A 26,716-nucleotide genomic window follows, 5' to 3' on the forward strand; every position below is an offset into this window, starting at 1 on the left:
GTACAAGGTTAGGGCTGGGAGATGGAGGTCTTGAATGAGGTGCTCAGCTGGGTTGAGACGGAATAGGATAGAGGCTGGGATGCAGACAGGGAAGCAGGCAGTAGGTATCCCAGAGAAGAATGTTCTAGTTAGGTAGAACAGCAGCAGGAGCAAAGGTTCCAGAGCTGGATGGTTGATGCTGATTGAATGTTTGTCCTTCGAAAACATTTGTCTACTCTCTGTCAATTCAGTGTAGACTTGATGTGTAGCAAACCTTTACTTTTTGAGGAACCTAATCCGTTTTCCTCATTCTCAGCAGTAAGGTACACAGGTCCTAGTGTCTCCATCCTAGTGAGTATGAGTTAGATATCTCATTTTGAGGTTTATTTGGTTTTTTTGGAGACAGGGCCTCTCTTTAGCCTTGGCTGTCCTGGAACTTGCTATGTAGAACAGGCTGACCTTGATCTCCCAGAGCTCTGCCTGGTTCTGAGTGCTGGGATCACAGGCACGCCTACCAGCCAGCTGGTAGTTTTGCTTTATGCAGAATGTCATGTATTTGGAATCATACAGCATTTATTCTTTTTCAGATATGATTCTTTCACTTAACCAAAATGCAATGAAGTTTACCCTTTTTGTTGCTTGATAGCTCATTTCTTCATAGCTCTGAATAACTTTTTGATTTCTTTGGATATGTCACGGTTTTATCCTTTCACCTACTGAAGGACATTTTGATTAATTCCAAGTTGTTGTAGTTATGAATAAAGCTGTTATGAACATTTGCCTGCAGGCTTTTATGTAGATATGTTTTAAATTCATTTGGAAAATACCAAGGAATGTGATTGTTGATTCATATGATAACAGCATATCTAGTTTTTAGGAACTTGTCAAACTGTCTTCTGTAGTAGCTGCACCATTCTGCATTCCAGCAAGAAGAGCCAGGGAGAGAGGAAAGAAGGCAGTGGGGAGAGAGGGAGAGAGAGGGAAATAGAGGGAGGGAGAGAGGGAGGTATCCTCATGTTGCTATTCTCTTGAGCCTTTGGTGGTACTGTCTTTGGACTTTATTCTAACAGATAGTGTATTGGTTATTTTAGGGTCACACTTTGGTTGATCATACTTGCATGTTTATTTGTATCTGTGTATCTTACTTGGTGTGGTATTCAGGTATTTTGTCTTTTTTTCATTTAGTTGTTCATTTTTTTAATTGAGATTTAATAATTCTTCATATATTTTGGATAGCAATCCTTTATTAGATATGTCTTTGTTTTAAAAGCTGGTACTGGGACTTGAACTAAGAAATATATATGCTAGTAAGGTGTGCTATAACCCGAGCTCAAATATATCTTTTATGAATATTTTTCTCCTAGTCTATGTCTTGTCATTCTTTTGACTTATTTTTGATCCGTTTTATTTCTTTCTTTATGTGTATGTATGGGTATGTGTATGTACATGTATGCACATGCCCACAGAGGCCAAAAGAGGGCATCAGATCCTTGTAGCTGGAATTACAGGTCATTGTGAGCTGCCCAATGTGGATACTGGGGACTGAACTCCAATCCTCTGCAAGAGCAGCAAACACTCTAAACCACTGAGCCGCCTCTCTAGCTCAAAATTTTTAACTTTAATGTGATCCATCGTGCTTATGTTTTTGTGGGTCATACTTTTCATGCTTCAGCAGAAGTCCTCACCATACCTAAGGCTGTCTATTGGAAGACTTTCACCAGTGCTGTGTAGTTATCTCTTTATAGAACTTGTGCATATTTTGTTAGATTTATACATAGTTCATCTTTTTGGGTGTTAACTATAAATATCAATGTGTTATTAATTTCAAATTTTACTTAATTCATTGCCGGCACAATGGAAAGCAGTTGACTTTTGTACAGTTACCCATATCTGGTCTTGTTCTAGTTACTGATTAGTTCCAGGAGTTTGTTGATTCTTTTGAATATTCTTCACAAATTGTCATGTCACCTATAAAGATAGTTTTATTTCTTTCTTCCCAGTCTTTACACCTTTTCTTACTGTATTGTCTAAGGCTTTTTGAGAAGCAGTAGTGGGAGGAAACCTTTTTGCCTGGCTCTTCTTCTGATCAAGAAAGCTTTAAGTTACCCCAGATTAGCTAAGATACTGTCCATATGGATTCTTATATCTATATTTTTGTCTAGTTGAGGGAATTTCCTTTTTAACCCAGTTTGCTGAGGGTTTATTTTTAAACATGAATGGATATTGAACTTTGTCGAGCAATTTTTCTTTGCCTATTTTATTCTTTAAGCTGTGGATATGATAGACTGATTGGTTTTCAAATGCTGAATCATTTTACATATGAGGGATGAATCAACATGGTTCTGATACCTGATTACTTTAAGGCATTGTTCAGTTTGATTTGTTGATATTTTGTTGAAGTTTTTTTCTTTTTCTTACCTATGTTTTATTGTGAGGTGACTGAGTTAGAATTAGGGTACTGTTGTCCTCATCAGGTTAGGTGAAAGGTTGTCCTCAGCTTCCATCTTCTAGAAGAGAGTGTTTCTTCCTAAAAACAGAATTCTCTAGCATATTTCAGAGCAGTAGTACTTTTTCTCCTGCTAGAAGCATAAAGAGATTTTCCTCTGATGGAGCTCTTAGAGGTGAAAATCACTAAAATGTAGGTGCCTCCCTCTGGCTGGGATCACTGTGGTTTTCAGCTCTAGGAGTTGTCCTCCTGAGCTTCCATCTGTCACCAGCACAGTCCAGGTCTCCCTGTCCCTGGGTTGTTCCCTGGGAGTTGAGATTATCTTAGACACCTGTCTGTCTCTTTCTGAGGCAGATTTCCCTTTGACCTTGCATCTCTGTCAGACACAAAGCTGTGTTTTCCTTATTGCCAGGCCTGGTGGTAATTTTCTGAGTTCTTCACCTGTGGGGCCCTCTTTTCGACTGAGATGCATTTCTTTGATGATAAGTTATAGCAAGCATCTTGTTTCATGTATTTGTTGTTACTTTTGTATCTTTGAAAAATGTCATTTCAAGTTGTTCATTTTCTTTCTTTTTTGTGTTGAGTTTTAGGAGTTATGAATATATTCTGGATATCAAATCCTTATTAGGATTTGAGTATCTTCTCATTCCTTAGGTTGACTTTTCATTCTCCTGTATTTTGATGCACTGTGATTATTAATTTTTTATTCTTAATGTATATTTTTATTGAATTTTGTGTATTTCATACAGTACATCTTAATCGTATTTAGACCCCCCTCCCCCCCGTAGCTTCCCCCACCGGATTTCATGCATTCTGTCATATATGTTAAGGCCTATCAAATCAAGCATTTGTACCCAGATGTCCCTTGGTGCAAGTTCATCCACTGAGGTCTAGTCAGCCTACCTAGAGTCAACCCCTTAAATAAGATCAACTCTGTTCACCCAGCAGTAATCAGTTGCCAGTAGTTCCTTGACGAAGGTTGAGGCCTGCTGATTATTAATTTTTATGTCCTCTAATTGGACTTTTCCTGTTGTCTGTGCTTTTGGTGTCATACCTAAGAAATCCAGTGACGAAGCTTTGAGAATTTTACCATTTCAGCTCTTGTGTTTAGGTGTTGAGTCTATTTTGAGTTAATTATTGCGAATGACATTAGGTAACGGTCCATGCTCATCTAATTTCCCAAGCACTTGTTTCTTGAAAATGTTATCTTAGCTCCATTGGCTGATGCTTGAATTCTTGTATATAATCATTTGTCCATATATTCTGGGGATTATTTATGGGCCCTGTGATCAGTTTCCTGGTCTACGTGTTGTCTTTATTCCTGTTCTGTATTGTTTTGATTACGTTAGCTTTATAGTAAGCTTCGAAATCAATAGGTCTGCTTTTAATGTTTGAGTGTTTTTGCATGTATGTATGGCACACACTATGTGCATGTAATGCCTATTGAGGCATTGGAACTGCTGGAACAGAATGTCATGAGCTACCATGTAGGAACTGGGAACCAGACCCAAGTCCTTTGCAAGAACACCAAGTGCTGTTAACTGCTGAGCCATCTCTCAACTCTGCTGTGCTCTTTTTCAAAGTTATTTTGATTACTTGACACCCCTTTAGATTCCATTTGAAATTTTATTTCTGTAAAAGATGCTGAGTTTTCATGGTGATTGCATTCTGTCTACAGTCTGGGTGTTCATAGCATTTTTAATAGTATTCAGTCTTTTAAATAGTAAAAATGGGATGTCTTTCCATTATTTATGTCTTAATTTCTTTCAACAGCATTACTGCTTTCTTCTTGTAAGTCTTGTGCCTCCTTGATTAAGCTCATTACCAAGTCCTTATTTTTTCATACTATTGGGAAAAGAAATTTTTTTCTTAGTTTCTCTTTCAAATTATTTTAGTATATAACAATTCAATTGATTTTTGATATTTGTATCGTTACTTTCCGGAATTCTTAAAATCTTTTTTTACTGAATTTTTGTGCATTTTATATGATGAATCTTTTATCAATCATATTTAGACCCCCTCCTCTATCTGCACTCTCCCATAGCCCACCCACCAGATTTCATGCATTCTGTCATATATGTTAAGGCCTATAGAGTCAACTTTGTGTGCCCAGTTGTCCCTCCAATGTGAGTTCATCCACTTGAGCCTGGTCATCACTCTCTTAAAGACCAACACTTCCTCACCCAGCAGTGATTAGTTACCAATAGTTCCTCAGCTAAGGTTGAGGCTACTTACTCATTTCCCCAGTTCTGTACTGGGCTTTTGTCTGATCTGAGTTTGCATGGGTCTTGTGCATGCTGTAACCACTGCTGCTAACTTCCTATGAGCAAGTTCCCAGCTACCTGGAAAATTCTTGTTTTCTGTGGTCTTCCACCACCCCTGACTCTTACAGTCTTTTTGCCCCATCTTCTGTAATTGTCCCTGAGCCCTGTGTGGCAGAGGTTTAATATCGGAGTCCTATCCAGTGACATACACTCTGCAGTCTCTTATTCTTTATGTTTTGGCCAGTTGTGGCTTTTTGTGTTAACTTTCCTGAATTTTTAGCAATTGTTATTGAATCGATAGACATTTGGCCATATGAAATTATGGTACCTGTAAACAGAGATTTTAATTTTTCCTTTTCAGGTTACTTGCTTTCTATTTCTTCTTTGCTAGTTTCTCTAAGACTTCTAGTACTGTGTTAAGTAGAAGTGGCAAAAGTGACATTGTGCCTTGATTCAGTTGCTAGAGGAAGAGATTCAGTCTCTGAATGCAGTGTTTGCCATGGGCCTTTCATATGTGGTCTCTGTTTTCCTGAAGTAGATTCTTCTTGTCCTTAGTTTGTAGAACATTTTGTGATGGGATAATGATGAATTTTTCCAATTGCATTTTCTGTTTTAATGGAAAGGATCATACTTTTTCTGTTATTCTCATGTATTACGTTGATTTTTTTAAAATATTATTTTGAAGTGAAAGCTGATTCTAAAATCCACATGTAAATGGACATATATAGAAGAAAAATAAAACTTCTAGATTTAAAAATGACTTATTTTTAAGGGCTTTTTAAATTATAGAGTTAAATTCTGAAGACCTAAAGGAGATGAATGGGTAATATGACCAATGTAAAAGTCTTAAGTAATAACTGTAATACAAGAATACTACAGTGATAAAATGAACTGGGAAGAATCCTTGGCATATGTTTACTTGATCAAGAGCGGTATCCTGAAATAATAAGATCTCTTAAGGAAAAAAGCCAAACCCAACAGAAACGCATGTAGTAGACATAATCAACTCACATATACCCACACAGCACCCTCAGCAAACAAAAGGCCCTTCCTCATTATCACAACAAGGAAAAAGTTCAACATGGGACATTTTTCCTAGTATGGTATAAAGTTTTAAAAGGAGGAATAGTACAGGTCAGCATGTATATGGTCAGGAACTCTCATCTGGTTTGTGAGAAAGAAAACAGGTGCTCTTTCTGTAGAGCAATTTGTTGCCTGGGTTTTTGAAATGTATGTCTCTTTGATATATCAGTTTTAGTTGATGTAGTTTATCTACATGAATACATTGAAATGTACATAAGAAGTATAAAAGGTTTTTTGTTTTTCTTTTTTTTTAATCTCTTGTTCCGAGGAAGAGGGAAACAAGGTAGACCCATAAAGCACGTGGGTGTTGAGCAGTACTCAGAGGGCCATTAAATAAACTGTGGTTCATCTATAGAATGGAATACACTTTCCAATTCTTAAGCAGAAAGAATTAGATTGGTTTAGATTGATATGGAAGCATATCAAGAGTCAAAGCAAGAGAGGATAGCCTCCTGGTCGGTTCCCACTTGTGGCTTATGAATGAAGTCCAAACAAAAAACTGCTGGTGGTGGCTGTCAGGGCCATGAAGCGTGGGATGGGGTGGGCTGTTTCTGTTGTGTATGCTCCAAGTGAATAGTCTGAGTTCTGTTTTCATGGGAGTATACATTTTGATGTGGAAATTGGTATTCTTCCTTTGGTTTTATGTGCTCTAACTACTTTTTTCTTGAAATTTTTTTTTTCCCCAGATTTCTCTTTCACTTTGTTTTGTTTTTATGTTTGGGAACTCGATGTTATTAACATCTTACTATGCTTCCTCTTTGGTAATTATTTGGGTAAGTATTTCTTTGATTTTTTTTTTAACTTTCCTTATTTTTGAGAGTTTTACACATTTATACAATGAAATATAATCATACCTACTCCTACTTCCCCCTCCAGTTCTTGCCACACCCCGCCCCAGGGAACCCCCTCCCCACTTCATGTCCTGAACCCTCCTCCTCGCCCCTCACCTTTTTTTCTTTCTTTTTTTTAAACTGCTCTCTAAGTCCAATTAGGATGACTTTGGCTGTTTTTGAAACAACTTTTATAAATTTATCACTGGCCTGGGATTCATGAGTGGTTTCTGCAGGGCCATCTCAAGCCCTGGTTGAATGTGTCTATACTGCATTCCAGTTCTGTTTGAAAACAGGAGAAAATCAGACTCCAAGAAGAGTCGCTCAGCAAGTGCAGTGCCTTTTGTCTGGTCTCCTCTGCCTTCCATTTGCTTTTCTCCCTTGTGTTTTGATCTCAATGTTTGCAGGAGTGCTCCTATGCTTTCCTCTTACTTTGCTTCCTTTTGTCTTCTTACTTTTAGTCTAAATATAAATCCTCTTAAATACCGACTTCTAGGAAATTACCTTGTTCATTAGTTTTGGCTTTACAGTGTTTTGCAAACCAAAGTGTGTGTGCTTCAGCAGAGGCCAGTTTCTTGAAGACACAAGCATGTGCACTGGCCCTGATTTCAGTGCATTCTGTTTTTTGAATAATATTTAGGTTATTCAGACCTTTTGGTTTTTCTTGATTTGGAGGCACTTACTTATTTTTCCTCTTTTACAAATAACTACTTTAAAAACCTTATTTCCAAGAAATATACTTTTTTTCTAGTCTCAACCACTACCACTTTTTACTATTCAAGTCAAATACATTTATTTGTAGAAATGGAATTAATGTGTGGTGATGCTGTGTTTTCGAAGCTAGAGTCATTACCCGAGTTGCTATTGCTGTGCCATGGGATTAAAATCAGCATACTTTCTAGTTATATTGTTTATAAGTTTGAAGTAGGTTTTGGTCCCTGGAGGTAATATAGTTTGGGAGTCCATGTACCTGGAAAGATTTGTCTTGACACAAAAGTATTTTGTGAAGTTAGTAAAATCTCATGTATACTTCATCACATTAGTCAGAAAGTTTTAGCTTAAAGAAAATCTTGTGTCTATATGAGCTATTCAAAATTCTGAAATTTTTACGTAGGTAATCACATATAAAATATAGAACTGGGCACATATATGGTGATGCTCTTTTTAATTTTATAAAGTAAATAAACATTTTTAGTATATATGCATGTTTGTATGTGTATATATAAATATATGTATGTATATATACATATTAGGGTTTTTTTTTTTTAGTATATTTAGAAATCATTGACTACAGAAATGGCCATAGGGTGATTTTGTATGAAAAATATGCAAAAGCAAAACAATAAAACCATGGATAGGGGAAAGAGATTTGTAGGGAGGGAGAGATGGGGGCTAATAGGGGTGGAAGGGAAGAGTAATTAGAATGCACTTTTATACATGTATGAAAATGCCAAAGAAAAAACTTAATAAAAAAGAAATCAACAGTATGCTCAGAATTTTATGTTCTTCAAAGCCTTCATTATTCACAATAATTGTTACTTAACTTTCCTTATTCAGGGTTTGCTGGCAATGAAACCACATTTTCTAAAACTCAATCTGTCTGAACTCAGTTTATGGGTAAGAATCCACCTATGCATATTTCTAATTTTCTAAAATATAGTGTTGGTTTTATGTTTTTCCTTTGAAGAAATTATATATGTAATGCAGGGGCCTAGTAATTTTATAAATATATCAGGGCCCAGCTTTACTGTGAAAAGTGTCCTTTTCATGAAGTACAAGGTATGAGCGGTCAGTTCCTGTTTTATGATTCACCCACATTTCTTCTGAGGAGCACTGCATGTGTCACAAGCCACTCTGGGTGGCTCTGCTACAGCTCCTCTTCACAGTTCTGAAAAGTTAGAAGTACATTTTGACGGTAAGGTTGTATGTATTCAGCTTTACTTGTATCCCTTGGTTTTGGAGCAACATTCTTTATTTCAAATCAAGATGTACTTCTTTAAAAAAGCATTTTCACACACAGGTCAGTGGCTGGACGGTGGACTCTGTGTGCCTTAAAAAAAAAAAAAAAAGCATTTTCCCTTGGAGATAGAAACATTGTTTATATGTGATTAACACATTTATTTTTTTCAATGGGCTATGGATCATGAAACACTGAGTTGGTTTTATTTTTCTTTTGTAGGTTATCCAAGGATGTTTTTGGTTATTTGGAACTGTTATACTCAAGTATTTGACTTCTAAGCTCTTCGGCATTGCAGATGATGTAAGTGTATTGTTGCTTAAAATTGAAAGACTTGAAAAGGACCTAATAGGCAAAAAGTAAATTTTTGGAGTTACCAAAGTATCATTATTTAAACTGAACTCTAAAATGAGCTATATTCACCTATTATTTTATCTCTTTAATGAAAGAACTTAGCTCACAAAAGTGTAATTATGTACAGTTTTTAAACTTCAAAATTAACTTCTTGACAGTTTCCATATATTAGTATATTTCTGTATCACAAAGATTTATAAAATGTAAAGCAAGAAAGCTATAGAGATGAAGGCCCAAAATATAAGGCCCAAGCAGCCATTTTCTGATTCCTTACTGTCTCCTTTTGAAACCAGTAAAGAGACAGACTGCCTTCAGAGCCATAGATAGACCCTCCCTCTCAGTCAACCTTCTGGTCAGTGTTTGTGGTCAGTGTTGTGGATTTATTTATAAACAACTGTAGGCAATTAGATCCAAGTAGAGTTATTAAGAGTAGGGATTTTGTTTGTTTTTGGTCTTTTTAGAGATAAGGTCTCCCTGTCGTCCCAGCTGACTTGGGGTCCCTACGGCTGGCCTCCATCTCACAGAGATCCACCTGCTTCTGCTGAGATTTAAAAAAAAAAAAAAAACTTTTTGTTTTGTTTGGCTAGAAGGGAGAACAAAATAAAATTTTTATTTTAAGGATTCCTCTGAATAATTGCTTTGTGGGGGGGTGTAGGGGTGGAGTGGGGGGGTGCATGTGGGTGGGTCAGAGACCGACATCAAGAGTCCTGCTCTTATCACTCTCCACCTATTCTTCTTGAGACAGAGTCTCTCGCTGAACCTGTAGCTAGGCTAGTGGCTAGCAAGTCCCAATATTCCTTGTGTCTCTCCCGCCCCCCCAGTGCTGGGGTTAGACAGATTCATGCACACCTCATTTTTTAGGTGAGTGCTGGAAATCCAAATTTAGGTTCTCATGCTTGTGCAGCCAGTGCTGTTACCTCATGAGCCTTCTCCCCTACCTCATTCTGTTTATTTGGGTGTTTTAATCGGCATATCCTGAGTTTAGGGAGCGCCTGACAACTGCAATGGTATGCAACTAATAAAGGCTGTGATAGAAAAGTAGTAAGTTCAGAGAACTGCAGGGACACACAGGAGGCAAATCAGGAATGGATCATAGTCAGCTGTGCAGGGAGCGAGGCAGGGCTGTGTAGTCATCCGGGGTGCAGAGGGTAAGCAAAAGAGACTGCCGTAGTCCCAGGTGTGGAGACGGTTGCTTTGCTGTGGGAGGACAAGCCAGTTAAGGCACTGATTAAGGCTGAAGGCACTGTTGTCATTTCTATTGTAGCCTAATGTCCTAAAGAGGAAAGAAACAAAGAAAAAAGTGCTGCATGCAGTGATTGCCACATTAAGAATAGTGCATTTGTAACTTTAATATTTCTAGAAATGTGTGACAAAGATCAACAGCATTAGCTCATAAATTCTTGATTCTGCTGTTTATCAAAAGAAGAAAATGACAGGGCCACCCACCCTTTAAAGAAGCATTTTCTACTTTTCCTTCTCTAATCAGAACGTTAGACACCCTACCTTGGAAGAGCCATTTAGTTAACCCCTGGTCGCCCATCCCTGCTTCTGTCAGTATTCTCCGTTGTTGAAGTCTGATGAGCTAGGTGTTAAGGTTTATGTAATTCCACTTTGAAGATTTTACTTAGTTCTGATTCAGTTAGTGATGAATTCTGGAACTTAAAAAAAATACCACTTTGTAACAAGTTAAACCTCACTATTACTCAAGATCTAATGGCCACATTTTACTTTTGATACTCAGTTTACCTAAACTAAAAGTACTTGCTCAGAATAGCATGGGGTCAGTACTCAATAAATATTAGTCTATGTTAATCATGGTTATTGTTACATCGTTGTCATTTATTTTTGTGTTTGCATAGACACACAGACACATACTTTTCCTCTATGGATGCATAGATTGGCTAGACTGTCTTAGGTTGATGGCTAGTGCTGTAATGAGTGTTGAGTTGTGGATATATTCATTTATTAATTTTTAATGGTGGCTCTAGGGGTTGGAATACAGGGCTTAATTTAAATTAACCCACTTCAGGTTCATGCTGACTAAATTCAGGCTCAGCATTTAGTACCTTGCTTCAGAATATCTCTGCCTCTCCCTTTTTGTGCTGTTCTTGCCATACATGTGTGTGTGTGCGTGTGAGCAACACAAGTTCTGGTTACTGTGTGGTGTACTCATGTATTTAAGAGAAAAAGAACAAAAAGGATTTAGGTTGCCTTTTGTATTCATCAATATTTCCACCATTTTATTGCCTTTTACTTCTTCCCGTCCTGAGAAATCTTACTTCCTGTTATCTTGTAGAATTTCCTTTTCTAATTTTGTAAGTCAGGCCTCAGCAGTGGGTTTTGTTAGGTTTTGTTTTCCTTCAGTGTTTCGTTTTTTCACTGTTTTGTTTCATTTTAACCTTTATTCTTAAGTCCCATTTTGCTGGACGCAGAATTATTGGTTGACTGTTTTCTTTAAAACTCTGGCCTCCATTTTTTTCTAAGAAACCCATTAATATTGACTTATAAATATTAATGTTAATAGAATGTTAATTGGTACTTTATTTCCCCGTGGGCATGATGAGTTATTTTTTTCTTGCTGCTGTCTTAAAGATTTTTAGCATTCCGGCCTGCTTTGCTAACTCTTCTGTGAACATATTTGGTCAGTTTTTTCCTGACTTCTATGCCTTCTTTCATGTTCCTGAATGTTTACCCCCTGCCCCACACACACACTCCATCTGGGTTTGTGGGGAGCTTGGGCTCTCGTGCATCTCCTGCATGTGTATGCAGCTTTCCAGTCCTCCAGGGATGTGAGGTTGTACCTATCCCTGGGATGGCGGTCTCATCTCCAGCTTCTAACTGAAGTTTCTGGTGGGTCTGCCTTTCTTTTGTTCATGTCACTGGGTTTACAGCTGTAGGCTCTGGCAGGAAGGAAGGCTTTCACCTCTCCTTTCCTACTATCACTGATGATAGAGCAGGTGTTTCTAGCCTGTCTCTCCACTCCATAGAAATACTGCACTGACCCACCAAGCTGGGGAATGTGTGATGGTACTGATAATAGGTGGAACACCCTAGGTAAGAATGGACTCCCAAAAGCTCATTTTTATCAATGAATACTTCTTGGTGGTTGTTCGATTTCTAGAATGTGACATGGTTGTCTGTGACACTTCTAACCAGTCTTAAAGGTTCCTTGAGGAAGGGCATGTGCTGACCTCCTCTTCCACATCTAGAACTCCCTGTGTTTGCTTTCAGATGCTTCCCCAGTGTTGTAGTTCTGAAGCAGACCTCATAGTACGTTACTCTTTTGGGACATTGCTAGATTTGGTTGGCTAATATTTTTTAAAGGATATGTGCCTTTATTCATGGAAAATATCATAGTTTTCTTGTATCAATTTTGTCTGATTTGGGTTTCAGAATAATGGTAGCCTTCCAAAATTATGAAGATGTGTTCCTTCCCGTTTTCAGAGATAGTTTGTGTAGTTTTTCTTTCCTGCCTTAAATATGAGCAAAGTGTAACGCTGAAGCCCACAGAGCCTGAGATCATTGTTGTGAGTAGGTTTTTTTTTTTTCTTGAAATTCAGTTTCCTTGGGGAAGTCGCTCATTCTTCTGGAGGTGCTTTGGTCATTTATATCTTTAGAGGAACTTTTCCCATTTCTTATATGCAACCTGCCAGTGCCAGCCGGCCAAGACGGACAGTACCTGAAAGGGGGAGTGAGGATTGAAAGAAAAAAATAAGAGACAGAGGAAAAGATACTTGGGAGGACTCTCAGTAGAGACTGCAGCCTCGGTTTATTTTAGCTCCGCCTTTTTATACAGAAGCTCATCAGAGATCTTAACTCAATTAATTTCAACAGCTGTTTTTCCCACCTGTATCTGAGGGTCAAGGAGCTGTCAAATACTTGTTGTGAGCTCCACCATATAAACACATTCCTCCTGACTTGGCAGATTAGGTACTGGTGTACAAAACACAAACTCAGTAAACAAGCCTGCCACAGCTCAATGTACATAATGGATTAATAGCTCCCAACAGCAACCAAAGGGATCATACTTTTTAAAGTTACTGTTGATGGTGTATGCCTTTAATCCAATCACTTGGAAAGCCAAGGCCGGTGTAGGTGCCAGTATGCTCTACATAGCAAGTTTCCAGGCCAGCCAGGGCTACATGGAAAGACTGTGTCTCAAAAAAAAAAAAAACATTATTGTTGGGGCCAGTTAACTAAAATTACATGACAGTTTTTACATATATGGGTTTATGGAATATGGCCTTTTATGTTCTTTTATTATTGAAAGCTTTAAAGCTTTAAGTTTTTTCTACTTTTCTAATTTGACACAATGGTGTGTGTATCTATCTGGTAGAGCATCATGTGTGGAAGCTAGCATATATTTTGGAATGGTAAAATGCAGCTTTTTCCCCATTTAACTCTTTGTGGTGAGAGCTCTTAACATCCACTCTGCATTTTCAACAGAATGATACGCCTTCATTAGCAATAGTCACCCTGACATATAATAGGTCTGCTGGGTTTATTCCACCCGTCTAATTATATGTCCTCTGACCACCACCCTCTCTGGGGTTACTCCTTCCTCTCTGGAGCCCCTCCTAACCATTGTTGTATCCTCATCTATGAGTCAGTTTCTTTCAGAGTCTAGATGTGAGTATATTCATGCCTGAAGGAAATGCTCAGCTCTTTTGCTTTTACCATTGTGTTAGTCACTTTTCTGTTGCTGTGATAGAAACACTGACCAAAGCGATTGATAGAAGGAAGACTTTATTTGAGCTTAGGGTTCCAGGGGAATTACAGTCCATCATGGTAGGGAGGCGTGGTGGCCGGAGGTAGCTGGAGGAGGAGCAGAAGCTAGGCTCTACATCTTCTAGCAGGCATAGGAAGCAAGAGAGCACCTCCAGATCTGGCAAGGCTTAAGAACTCTCTAAACCAACCCCCAGTGACATGTTTCCTCCAGGATGGCCACACCTGCTAAGACTTCCCAATACTGCGCCACCATCTGGGGACAAAATGTCCAAATATTTGGAGCCTCTGGGGGACATTTTCATTTAAACCACCACAACCAACCACTCTTACTTTCTGGCAAATCATGTCTTGAACTTTTCCTGTAAGTAGTACTTTTTATGTCTTGTATAAATTGGAAGTTTATTAAATTTATGTTATTTAGTTTCTAATTACTGCACTTATGATTAGAAAAACATTGGCCCTTGAATTTAATTTTATGAGATATTACAGTTGCTGTCCTAGATTTTATTTTGTTTACTTGGTTTATTTTCTTTTATTCTTGTTTGCAGCTTTTCTTTTGTAGACAACGTAATATTGGATCTATTCCCTTAAGCGAGTTTGAGTATCTGTCCTTTTCATTAGTTAATTTAAGCTCTTTGTGTATATGGCAGGTATCATTTTACTAGGATGTTTTCCTCCCATTTTATTTGGGATTTGTTTCCTTGTGCCACACATTCTGTGTTAGTTTCTTAAACTTGCCAGCCTGCTTTTCTTGCCCTCATGATAGTGCATCACATTCTTACGCTGACGACAGTGCTTTGAGGTGTCCTATCACATTCTTCCCCTGACACTGCTTTGAGGTCCCGTCACATCCCCACCATCCTTCCTGCTCTACTCAGGACAGCTCCTTCCATTGTATGGTAGGCCTTAAGATATAATTTCCTCTCTTTTTCTAGTCTTTCCTATTTTATATAATAATGAACTTGAAAGTTTGACAAATGTCTTAAGTCTTTGAGCCTTAGTTTTTTCACTTATGAAGTGAAAATGGTTCCACTCTCCTCATCTTGTGGAGGGAAGTAGATGAGTCAGTAAGCAAGTACTCTTGTTGGTTATCAATTACAAGGAGTCTTTTTACCAGCTCTGCCCGTGTCTACTCCCTTCAAGCAGTCCTCTTAGTCCCTTTCCAGAGCTGAGAGCTTTTCTTAAATGGTTGACAGAAGTCTGTGAATTCCTGAGCCCACACCTCCTGGTAGGAAGCAAAGTGGGCTGAGCAGCCTATTTTACTAAGTTTAGCAGAGCACAGAAAGCCTCCAGGGTAAAAGCCTTTGGCATTGATGAGAGAGGAGGGAAAGGTGCTTTTGGGGGCTATTACTTGTTGGTAGAAGAAGCAGCTGTGAGGTTGGAGAAACAGTACTTTCTTTAATTGAAAAGGCCAGTGTTGGAACAGTACACTTTATACTGTAGTGAAAGCTATTTTTAAATATTAAGATTAAACTGCATGGTTATAATATAATGATTCCTTACTTTATTTCTTACTAGGCTCATATTGGCAACTTATTAACATCAAAATTCTTCAGTTACAAGGATTTTGATACTTTACTGTATACTTGTGCAGCAGAGTTTGACTTTATGGAAAAGGAGGTAAGATGTGATTTCCCGTTTTGTTCCCTAGCTTTTGGTCCATTCATTTTTCATAAAGGATGCCCTACTATTTCAGGGTCTGCACATGCTGTTAGTTTGATTTACAGGAAAAAAGATAATCTGATAATCTGGCAGCTTAATGAAAGATGTTCCCATTTGTGTATTTACTTATGACCTTTTTCATGTTGGTAATTTGGAAATGTGCTTCAGAGTACTCAGTTGTTTTTTTTTTTTCCAGGTGTGAACACAGGCATTTAAAGCTACCTCCTTTCAGAGACGTCATTAATTCAGTCAAGCTCTTAGGCTTCCATTTTCATTTTGTGGCTATTTGCATGATCGCAGTGCATTTAAATATCGTTGAGCACAAGTTTTTCATGCTAATATTTCCATTCAGATATTTATAGGAAATAAATATTGATTCAGATATTTATAAGAAAACCAGAACACAGGTTAATGGATCATGAGATGGAAACCTGCAATATAAATTGATGGTCTTGAACAAACAACTCCCATTCTTTGTGTTCTGGTCTACTAGTTTCTAGTAGCATGCTGCAAACAGATATTGTCAAGACAAAATAAGATTACACATAGGAAAGTACTTTGATAGTTTAAAATCTTTATGTGCCAGTTTGTTTCAACAAACATGTATGCAAACACTGTGCATGCTGCAGGGTTTATCGTATTTTTCATCATTATTCTTTAAGGCTGTACATGTAAGGTTGTATTAAGCTGGCCACCACTGTACTGACATAGTCATTGCCCCTACGCTCCCACTATGTCTTGAGTGCTAGAGCAGCAACTTTACCACAGACTCATCTGTCAGCCAGCCATTCTGAGTCAGGTGTGTCATGCTTATGCCAAGGGATTTTAGTAGTCATATATTGTATTCATCATTTTGGTACATAACAGCTGGAAAAAACTATACAAATTGTTGTGAAAAAGATCAAAGGAAATGTATCTTGTAAGCTATTAAAAATGTCTATGGGAAATCAAGACTCCTTCAAGAAAGTGGTAAAGAAAATAAAAGATGCATAGAATTGGATAATTTGGATGTGACAGAGGTCCTCAACACTACTGAGGATATCATGCATGTTTCTATAAATTGAGTGGAGTCACTGCCACTTCTGTGGTGAAAGGGATTATCTATTGAGACATGGCATGACTTCATTCAACTTGAACAAAATGTCAGGCTATTTCTAGTATGCCACTCTTGTCTCCATGGTTTTCTGAATCCAGGGACTTGCTGTTGAGACAGTTGACTCACTGCCATTGAGGGGATCAATTTAGCATGATATTCCCTACTAGGATACCATGCTGACCTGGAATGATGCTTAAGACGTATACTGTAGTAAGCAAAGTAGTAGTTCGTAATTAACTGTAGTCAACCCCTAGTAAGTAGAAGAGAGTAAAATCTTAACAGTGATTTAGTGTGAGAAGTACACAGGATTTTATCGTATAAGACATTATTATATATAAATTGATAACTATTTAATAAAACATAAAATTGTATTTTCCCTCCATAAGCCTTGTTCATTAGTCAGTGTGTATCCGCATATTTGTGTGTGAGAAAGAACTATGATGAGTAACGGTATTTTATAAAACATACAGGAGAGCTTGCTCCATTTAAAGAGAGTCCACTTGCTGGGGATGAATAGCAAGCAGCTCTTTGCTTAGCCAAACGGTGTACAGAATGCGAAGGAGGATCTCTGGTTGCCTTTCACACAAATTTTGGGAACTGTATTTTTAGTGTTTTCAAGGCAACATTTTATCAAAATTTGTTTCTATGGAAATATTTAATTTCTATGATGGGAATCAGTAGGTAGGCTTAGCTGGTGAATGGCCTTACTTCTCTACTTATGCACGTAAAAGAGCTTTTGTGTGGTAACTATTCTGCTAACACAGCACCTCTGATTTTAGACACCAGTAAGGTACACGAAGACGCTGCTGCTCCCAGCTGTTCTTGCTGTGTTTGCTGCCATTGTCAGAAAGGTCTGTTTGACACTTAAAAGCTCTCTTTTCACAAATTTCTTTTTGGATAGTGGTTATGTATACTTGGCTGCATGGTCACAGTGTTTTACAATGATTTGTTTTAAATTATGTATTTTCTTACTGATAACCTTTGATGCATGTTTATAAATCTTTTTATATATGTTATTATTTTTATTTTACGTGTATGAGTATATTGTCTGCATGTGTTTAAGTGCACTTGTGTCATGCAATGCCCGCTGAGGTCAGAAGTAGCATCAGATCCCCTGGAACTGGAGTTATGGATGGTTGTTGGCCGCTGTGTGGGTGCCTCAAGTGGACAAAGTGCCATAAGTTTTGATAGTCTTGGATATTCATGTATCTTAGAAGTATGCCTAGATGCCATACTCACCCAGATATGACTTGGTTTTACAACTATATCAGTTATTACTGACTTGTTTTTGACTCTGTAATATTTCCTAAAATATTCAATAATTTAAATATCTTGGTGTGATATGAGTGTTTTTCAATAGCTCTTCAGTTGGGCTTATTGTTTATCAAAAGGAAAAAAACTAGAAACAGCAGTGTATCTGTGCACTGGATAGCCTGTTTAGGTCTCAAGTGGGCTTTGAAAATGAAATTCTAAGCCCAGGTATAATCAGGCCTGAGAAGCGTCAGTCTTCTGTGAAGAACATATGTGAAACTCTAGTTTTTAAATAGTTTGTGAACTCTGTAACTACATGTGCCTAAAGAGAGTGAACTGGGACTAATCTGTGATCAAAGAAGGGATGACAAAGACTAACAATTTATTGATCTCTAGTGATTTGTGTTAGCACAGTGTCATATATTTGTGAGGTATCCTGTGCTGTAATTATTCACACTATATTGTATGGTGCTTTGTACTCTTCCAAAATATTCTGCATGGCATATTTCAGCGGGTTATTCAGGCAAATAGTGCCTTCTTGATTTGATACATGCAGATTTGAAAAGTCAGAGGTTGTTAGCAGCTCTCTGTGACAGGACTCAGGCTTAGCACCCTTCTCCCCACACCAGGCTCGGTGGTACTCAACTCTCACAGCACACTTTAATGTGTCACTTTAGTCAGTTTCACCCTGTGCCTGGCTTTGTACCTGCTTGTCACTTTTGTATGCTTTACTAGGATTCATGCATAACAGATCTCAAAATTGACCAGACCCAAAACCCGTTCAAAAGACAGCAGCTTTGGTAGCAAGATGTGATGAAAAATAGCAGGTCAGGTAAATGAAGTTGGGCTGTTTGGTTTAAAGAACAAAAGATTCAAATGTGGGTGGATAATTATTTCCAAATATTTAAAAATCTACCATTTGAAAATATGTCTACTTTCTTTTTTGACTCCTTAAAAAATATTGTCAGTTCCTGGCAATAGGACTTTTGACCAAAAATACCTAGAATAATCAGAAAAGTATTACTGATTCAGGTAGTAGCCCATTGGTTCTTCCAGGGGCTAAACTAATATCTGACCATGATGAGATGCAGCTGGGACCTTTGTGCTTCACCTCTTCTGTAATTGGGAGGCATGATGAAGGCAGCACTGGCCGAATTTGACACCAGGAGTTGGGTGTTGGGACCCAGAAATGCTTCTAAGTGTTTGTCTACCTTCAGGAAGATCCTTTACTCCTTCTGAGCCCATTGTGTACTTACTAAATATGGATGTCATAATCTACCACACAGGATTGCCGAATAGTAGACATGGTCAAGCACTGGCAAGTATAAGACAGCTTTATCATAATAATTATTTTCTGATTGGTCTGATATTTCCACACTTCTCATATTCTTTATTAAGAGTTTTTAAGTTTAGACAATATTTTCAACTGTTATAACTGTTTAAAGTCTTTAAAAATCTATTTACAGATTATTAGTGATATATGGAGTGTCATAGCTAAACAACAGACACATATAAGGTAAATATACTCTTTTCTTACTTCCATTTATTAAATACTTATTATAGTATATTAACTATGCTTACATGCTGTATGTTTTCCATTGTCCCCTTCTCTTCCTGTGTAGACACAGGTGCTGTACATTCATGTATGGATCTAGTCCTAGCAGGCTAACAGTACCCTCACATTTTTGTACTGGAAGGACACATTTTGGGGACAAATAGATTGCTAGTTTTGAGAAATAAACCAGAGAAGTATAAAATGGGGTCCATTACTCATTTTTAGACAAAATAAATTCCTAATGGAACAATATTAAAACATATATTAAAAATGAAACCCTGAAATGAACTAAGAGAATATCCTTGCATGCTTAGAAGTAGAGAGGCCATCTTAAGCATGATATGAAGCCTGCATGCCAGAAGGAAAGTTGATAAAGTCAAACAGCTAAATATGTTGATTTGGTAAAAGAGTCTAGCAATATTGTTGGGGGGGAAAGGGACAGTTTAGAACAAATGTTTGCACTATGTGACTCTGGGCTGATGACAACTATATGTTCTTAAAGGATCTTTACAGATTAATAGAAAAAGTGCTGAGGACACATTAGGACACAAGAAAGGGAGTTGAACAGAAAAACAATTTACTTTTCCCTTTCCCAGTATACTCATGCCCTCTGCACTTTTACCAGTGGCAAGTTGTCTCTTGTCTATGAACTTTGCAGGAGTTGAGCCGAATGCCATAGTATATGCCTTGTACTCCGTGACCTGGCTCTTGACATGGCTGATGTCCTTAATCTTTGCTTCCATGACTTTCTTCAGGAAACCTTCTGTGACTTTCGTTTCTGAGCAGATTCTTTGTTCACTTGCTAGTACCTTCCTGCCCTTTATCTTTCTCTCTTCCCTTTGGTGTTTAATGCTGATGTAATATATGTATATCTTGGGGAAGGGATCATTCTGCTCAACAGTTTGCATACAGCAGCTGACTCATAGGAAGGAATAATACTTGAAATGCTGTATATTTACACATTACTAATAGAGGCATGGCAAGGCCCACAATCTTGTGAGAAAAGACAGAAATTAAAGCTATTTTACTTAACAGATTTGTGCATGACCAGGAGGAAGATATAGGGGGCAGGTGGCAGTGATCAGCAGACCATACAGTGGACCTGCCCTTCAGCCCAGGAGTTCTGCCAGTGTACATCCATCTTGTGGAAGTGCTCACAGAAATGTAGAGGCAGTGATAAAAAGATGCTTAGTGTGGTGTTGTATGTAAAGTGGAAAATTAACATGATCAAAATACATATTAGTATGTGACCTAGTTTGTTTTCTGTTGTTGTGATAAAACTGACCAAAACCAACTTGGGGAGGAAACGATTTATTTGGCTTACAGGTTATAGTCCATGGTTTATGTAAGCCAAGGCTGGAGCTCAAGGAAAGAGCTTGAAGCAGAAACTATGGAGGAATACTGCTTACTGGCTTGCTGGCTTTTCCCTGGCTTGCTCAGTTACCTTTCTTATACATCCCAGGCACACCTGTCTAGGGAAGGCACCACCCACAGAGTGCTGGGCCTTCCTACATCAAACACCAGTTAAGAAAATGGCTTTGCAGACATGGCCACAGGCCAGTCCAATGAAGGAAATTACTCAGTTGGGATTCTTTCTTCACAGATGTCTCTATTTTGTAGCAAATTGACAAAACTAACCAGCACAGTATAGAATTAACTTACAGTCCAGCCATAAAAGCAGAGTGTTGTACCATCTTTATGGAAATAGTTCCATTATATATCACTGGCTTTTAAAAAAAAATGTCAAACAATGTACATATAGGATTAGTGTACTTTTTAAATATGAGATTTTATGTATTTATATTGTGTTAGGGTGACCTGGAAGGTTGAAATACACAAATAGAGTATGGGATTGTAGTGAAGGAAGTTTCGATTTTACTTTCATTTTTGTATATAATTTTTGTTTTTAGGTGTTAGAGAGACTGTCAAACTTAAGTGTGCCTATGTATTTTCTTTTATATCTTGAATATATCTACCCTGACATTTTTTTCCTCACCTCCAATCTCTACTTACACAACGATAAATTATTGTTTCTCATCTAGAAATAATTTTCTATAACCATACCTTGCTTGGACCAGAGTTGATAGGCAGAGGAAAGGAAGTGATTCTGGTGTATAATACTAGAGTTTCTCTTCATTTGAGGTCATTTTTTCTGAGGAGTTGGGAGAAGGAGCTTAAAAATTATAACGATAGTATGCATCTCTGGAAAGGGAAGACAAAACGTATCAGAGAAGAATAAAATTGTCTCTCCAAGAATCACTTAACTACAGAAATAATTTTAGAAAACCAAGAGCTTCTTAGGCTTTTCATTTCTGGTAGGAGCAGAGCTCTCTTGTGGAAAGCCACTGGCATGTTGACATTTCATTTTCATGAGAACCAAAGTCATGCCATTATAAAATGGAGAGGGGAAGAGAAGGTGTGTTGTAATTTTAATGAGACTACTGTTAACTCTGTCAACCGTGAACCTAGGAGGAAAGATAGAATCACAGCAGTCTATGTAGTAGAAGATTCATCATCTCTGAATTCAGCCTAAATGCCGTCCTGGCTGGCAGGAGCTCTGGTCTGATCTTCCTTGATTGTAAATTGGGATAATATAATTGTGAGATTATAGTAAATGGAACGTACCAGCACATTAACATTGTAAGAGCTCAGGAAATGGAAACAGTTTTTCCTTGGGGAGGCTTAAGAAGGGGCGTGCCACCATCTTTATACTTGGCACTGTGTGTTTATAAACTCTTTTATGATGCCAGATTCTGAAATCAGATTATGCTTTGCCTAAATTAGGGGAGGGGGCAATGTCAGTCACTAACATGTTCATTTATATTTTAAAAAATAAGACTCAATATTCCAGGTCTTGGGAACATACCACTGCTTAAGACAGAGGTGTGTGTTGGCAGCTCACACTTTCTTGTCTCTGATCCAGACTTTTCCTTTGAACTCCAGATTTATATGTGTAACTGCCATTTCTCACCTCTCCTTGAGTGGCTTGTGAGACTGTCCAGTTTTATGAGTATAGCACTGAGCCTCTTTTACTGTTTTTTCTACTGCAAATCTTATACAGCTCTACCATCTAACACCCCCATTCTCCTGTTGACATGAGTCAGAAATCATAGCGCTCTCTGCTCTTACCTCCACATCAGATTGTATGCAGAGCCTGCCATTGTCTTAGTGCCCACCATCTACCTCTTCTCTGGCCCTGTCACTATCTCCTCCAGGGATTACTGCCACCTGGCTGCCTTGCTGACTCTGCTCTGCCTCTGCTGCCCAGGTCTCTTCTCTACACAGCAGCAGAGTGAGCATTTCAAACAGAAGTCCCAGGGAATCCTGCTGTCTTCAGTTTTCCAAATTATTTGCAGCCCTCATCCTGATCTCCAGGGCCCTGTGCCCTTCTGACTGCCCTCAGTCACCCCTCCTGTGGTCTCTTGGTTCCCCCCTTTCTAAGCACACTATCTTCTTGGCTAGCCCAGCAGAGCCTCCCTACCCTGCAGCTTTGCATCCTTTCTGCTGTTTGTTTTCATGTTTCCCTACAGGGTCTTCAGGGCTCCCTCTCTCAGACCCCACTCAGATGGGGTGCATGCTGCACCATTCCTAGTCTCCGTAGCACAGTCACTATGAGGCAAATGCATATTTATATGCCCCTTCAGTTTTACCTCTGACTTACAGAGGGTAAGGATGTTTTTTTTATCTTGTTACTCAGCTTTTTATCTCCAGAAAGTGAGTGGGTGATTGAATAGAACTGTACCCTGGACTCCTGTTGGTTCATTTTAGTAGGGAGAGGCAGTATACTCAAAACATAAATGTGAATTCTCTCTTTCCTAAGAGGATAAACCAGGCCAGTGGGGTAGGTGTATGTGGGAGACAGAGGCTTCTGTGCTGTTGTTAGGGCTCAGTTAGCCTGTGACCAGGAGAGAACAGAGAGAAGATGACTGACATGGTGAGCAGTAGGGCCAGCAGAAGAGGTGTATGTGCAGCTGATGGAATTTCATAGTTTGCATTAACTGCAGGACTCCACCCATTGGAGACTTTCAGGCAAAGGAGTAGATGACTGGCTTGCCATTCTCTAAAACTGCTCTCCCTGCTGCTGTGGGAATTGTTGGAGACAAGGAGCAGTAAGGGCAGGATTTGTTGGCCTCTCAGCATCTGCATACAGGCAGAGTGCTGCGACAGTTCCTGTATTATATTATTGTACGGCTGGTGCTGAGAAGAACATGTCTGTATGCAGATTCCCCGACCAGCCCTGTCCTCTCTCCTACGGTAGCAGCAGCAGTGTGTGGGAGCTCAGGGGCCCCTGGGGGAGGAAGCAGACATATAGGAAGATGAAGTCTTCAGAGTTCTTCACCTCATGCCTTGCTGGGTATGACCAGTGAGGGACCTGTGTGGCACACAGTGTGAGGTGTGATCATTGACATAGTAAATATGCACCTAGTCAGACAAAGCATCGTCTTTTTTAAAAATAAATTGCCTTGAATGGTTGTAGTACTAGTATTAGAATAAAACTTTTTGTTATTTCCATTTATATATATGTGTCTTGGGAATACTACAGAAGTTGTAAAACTCATATTTGCAAGATAACAATGCAAGTAAATGAAGTAAGTGCCTTGGTAATGATTCAGTAGCAATGATTTCTTTTTTCCATTTCAGAAAACACCAGTTGGACCATGGAGAGGTGAATTTATAACATTACTAAGACTTTACTTAATGTTTGTATATATTTCGACTTTGCTTTTGAGTTCTAGTTCTAGTTTTATTGGCAGTTGTCATCTTCAGAATACCCCAGTATATGTATTTCTTAGGAGAGTGCTACAAGCTGATTGACAGACTGGTTTTTTGTTTTGTTTTGTTTTTGTTTTGTTTTGCGAAATGATGAATTAGGGAACATTTGGTGTGCCTTATAGTAATAGCAGTTGGTTTCTGAAGCCCATTGAGGCATGTATGTGAGGTGTCCTTGCATGGTGGGAAGCTACTTTTCTCTCCGCCCTCCCTGTCCTGAAGCTTCTGGGGTGTAACTGGCTGTAGTTCTCACATTCCTAAGACCCAGCCTGCCTTCTATGCAGCTCAAGGGAGTGCCAGGGTCTCAAGACAGCGGTCACTTCCTGAACCACTGTCTTGGCTTGATCTGATGGCATCACCAAGGTAGATTAAGGTGCATTCACAAATGCAGGCTCTATTAACCACAGGCCTGACTCTGAATAGAATTACAGGAATGCCTGGTTTAGTGGCTTTTTAAATGTAGTCTCTATCAAAATGTACAGCTTGAAAGTACATTTAAAGGATTGCTCTATACCTATAGAGTAGTGCACCTCTCAGTTCTCATCAGAAAAGTGTCTTAGTGTAGTGAACAGCAGTTAATGTAGAAATTTACAGCTTATCCAAGACCAAAGAAAAAGTATTAGTAAAGTGCTAAGCCACAAATAGGACATCTGTATTGAACCCTTCCCTTCCAAGGCTCAGGGACCATCACAGAAGAGGGGGCAGAAAGATTGTTAGAGCCAGAGGCCAGGGAGCTCCTGAGCAAAACAGTGTTTTCTGGCATGACAGGACTCCTGCACTTAATAACTCAGAGCAGCTGTGGTTGCCTGAAGATCAAGCCAGTCAACATTCTAGCCTTGGAGCAGGGACGAGCTCATGATTCCCCATCCCTAACTTAGGAACTATAGATAGTTATTGGCTTCTGGGGAAGGAAGAATCAGTTTTCTTTAAGGGAGTGGCCCCACACCCCTGAATATATGGGCCCCGCAAATTGGACTCAATGAGTTATTTATTTTAAAGTGGGGGGTGAAGTTGGGAGAGGGTAGTCCAGTGGGGTTGGATCTGGAGGAGTTAAGGGGAGGAGTGGGAAGGTGAATATGATGAAAATATATTGTATGACTTTAAAATGTTATATAAAAAAGTATTTTAGAAATTTCAGGAATCCTTTCTGCATATCCAGTTTAATAGTATGTTCTTATTAACAAATGGTCCAAATGAATAATCTTTCCTTCCTTCAGCTGGTTTATCATGCACTGCAGCTGTTAGCGTACACAGCCCTTGGTGTTCTAATTATGAGACTGAAGCTCTTCCTGACACCACACATGTGTGTTATGGCTTCCTTGATCTGCTCCAGACAGGTAATGTGGTCACAGCAGTGGAGTTCTGCCCAGAATTGGCTGCTCAGTGATGCTAGGATACTATTGCTGTGCAGGGCTCTGAATCCATTGTTATTGAAATTCCTTACCATGGTGTTATACTCATCTTTCCTGAAGCTGAAAGACAAAAGATGATTATTATATGCCCTGTCCTGGCATACAGCAAAGACCAAATCAGTGCAGTCTAGGTCCATCAGTAGCCACGGCAAGGCTGATAGAAAGTCCAATTTAACTGTAGGAATTTTTTTGACATTTGTATGAAAACTTTTCTAGCAATGGATTTCAGTCTATAACTACCTTCAAATTATATGTCTTACTCAGAATCAAGCTTTTGAAAGCTTTTCCATTTATTGAGTGTCATTTGTATATATATTCTTGATTTTACATTAAAAGTTTACATGAAGAGTTTGGTCATCCCAGATCATATACTACTGTATTCACAGATCAATGCTTCTCCACAGTGTGACTGTCTCATCAGTCAGCCAGCCAAGGTGCGGAAGCAGCACCTCTGTTACCTGTAACCAGCTCTAGGTTCTAGGGGTGGAAAACTTGAAAGGCCAGAAAGAGTATATGCCTGCAGACGTCTAAAATTCAGACAAGGGGGCCTGAGAAAGGGAGGTATGGGGACAGAGTATAGACTGCTTAAGTGCAGAATGAGGTCCCCGTCACAGTGTTGGAATTGTTAGAGAGACACCACTTCACCTTGTTCTTGGCTCCTTGGAAGGAAAGCTGGTAGCAGGTCCTCCATCTTCACTCCCATCCCACCGATGCAACAGAGGGCAGGGCCTCTGCACAGAGCCCTGCATTTACTTAGAAGGGCTCTCTCTGCAGTTGCTGTGGTGCTGTGGATCAGACCCAGGGCCTCACACACTCTAGGCAAGAGTTCTCCCACTGAGCTGTGACTCTAACCTGTTTTGAACCTCATGATTCTTTTCAAAGGGCTCACCTTTTCACTTTGTGCTGTGCCTTGTAAATCAAGTATGCGGTCTGCCTTGTGGCCTGGCTTCTTGAATCCTCACAACACGTAGCAGGTTGAGCGAGCAGGTTGAGAACAGTGCATCTGAAGCCATGGCCTGCTGGGTAAGGCCGGCAGTAGAATGTTTTTGATATTGAAGATGATCGTTTAAGGATCTTTGCTGGGGCCGTGAGATGGTTCAGTGGGTAAAGGTGTTTGCTGACAAGCCTAGTGATCAGAGTTCAATCCCTAGAACATACATATAAGTGGAAAAAGAAAACTAACTCCACAAAAGTTGTCCTCTAAAATCTATGTGCAACCCCCACCACACACATACAGTAATAATAATAAAATTATTTAAAAGTAATCCATACTGGGTCTCTAGCAGAGATTGTTTCTCTTTCTCAGAGGATATTTTCTTATTGGTTCCT

General features: G+C 39.0%; 1 protein-coding gene across 1 annotated transcript in view; it reads left to right on the forward strand.

Annotated features, from left to right (window-relative positions):
- The window catches only part of Dpy19l1 (dpy-19 like C-mannosyltransferase 1), a 101,987-nt gene that overhangs the window by 65,785 nt on the left and 9,486 nt on the right, over window positions 1–26,716 (forward strand). Inside the window, exons 11-18 of the mRNA XM_029567402.1 lie at window positions 6,459–6,545; window positions 8,160–8,219; window positions 8,782–8,862; window positions 15,160–15,261; window positions 17,179–17,250; window positions 19,117–19,166; window positions 23,847–23,871; window positions 25,193–25,312. Of these exons, the coding sequence (XP_029423262.1) occupies window positions 6,459–6,545; window positions 8,160–8,219; window positions 8,782–8,862; window positions 15,160–15,261; window positions 17,179–17,250; window positions 19,117–19,166; window positions 23,847–23,871; window positions 25,193–25,312 (597 nt within the window). The remainder of the gene's footprint in view (window positions 1–6,458; window positions 6,546–8,159; window positions 8,220–8,781; window positions 8,863–15,159; window positions 15,262–17,178; window positions 17,251–19,116; window positions 19,167–23,846; window positions 23,872–25,192; window positions 25,313–26,716) is intronic.

The sequence above is a fragment of the Nannospalax galili genome, unplaced genomic scaffold, assembly GCF_000622305.1.
Source record: "Nannospalax galili isolate Female #2095 unplaced genomic scaffold, S.galili_v1.0 scaffold3381, whole genome shotgun sequence".
NCBI classification, from domain to species: Eukaryota; Metazoa; Chordata; class Mammalia; order Rodentia; family Spalacidae; genus Nannospalax; species Nannospalax galili.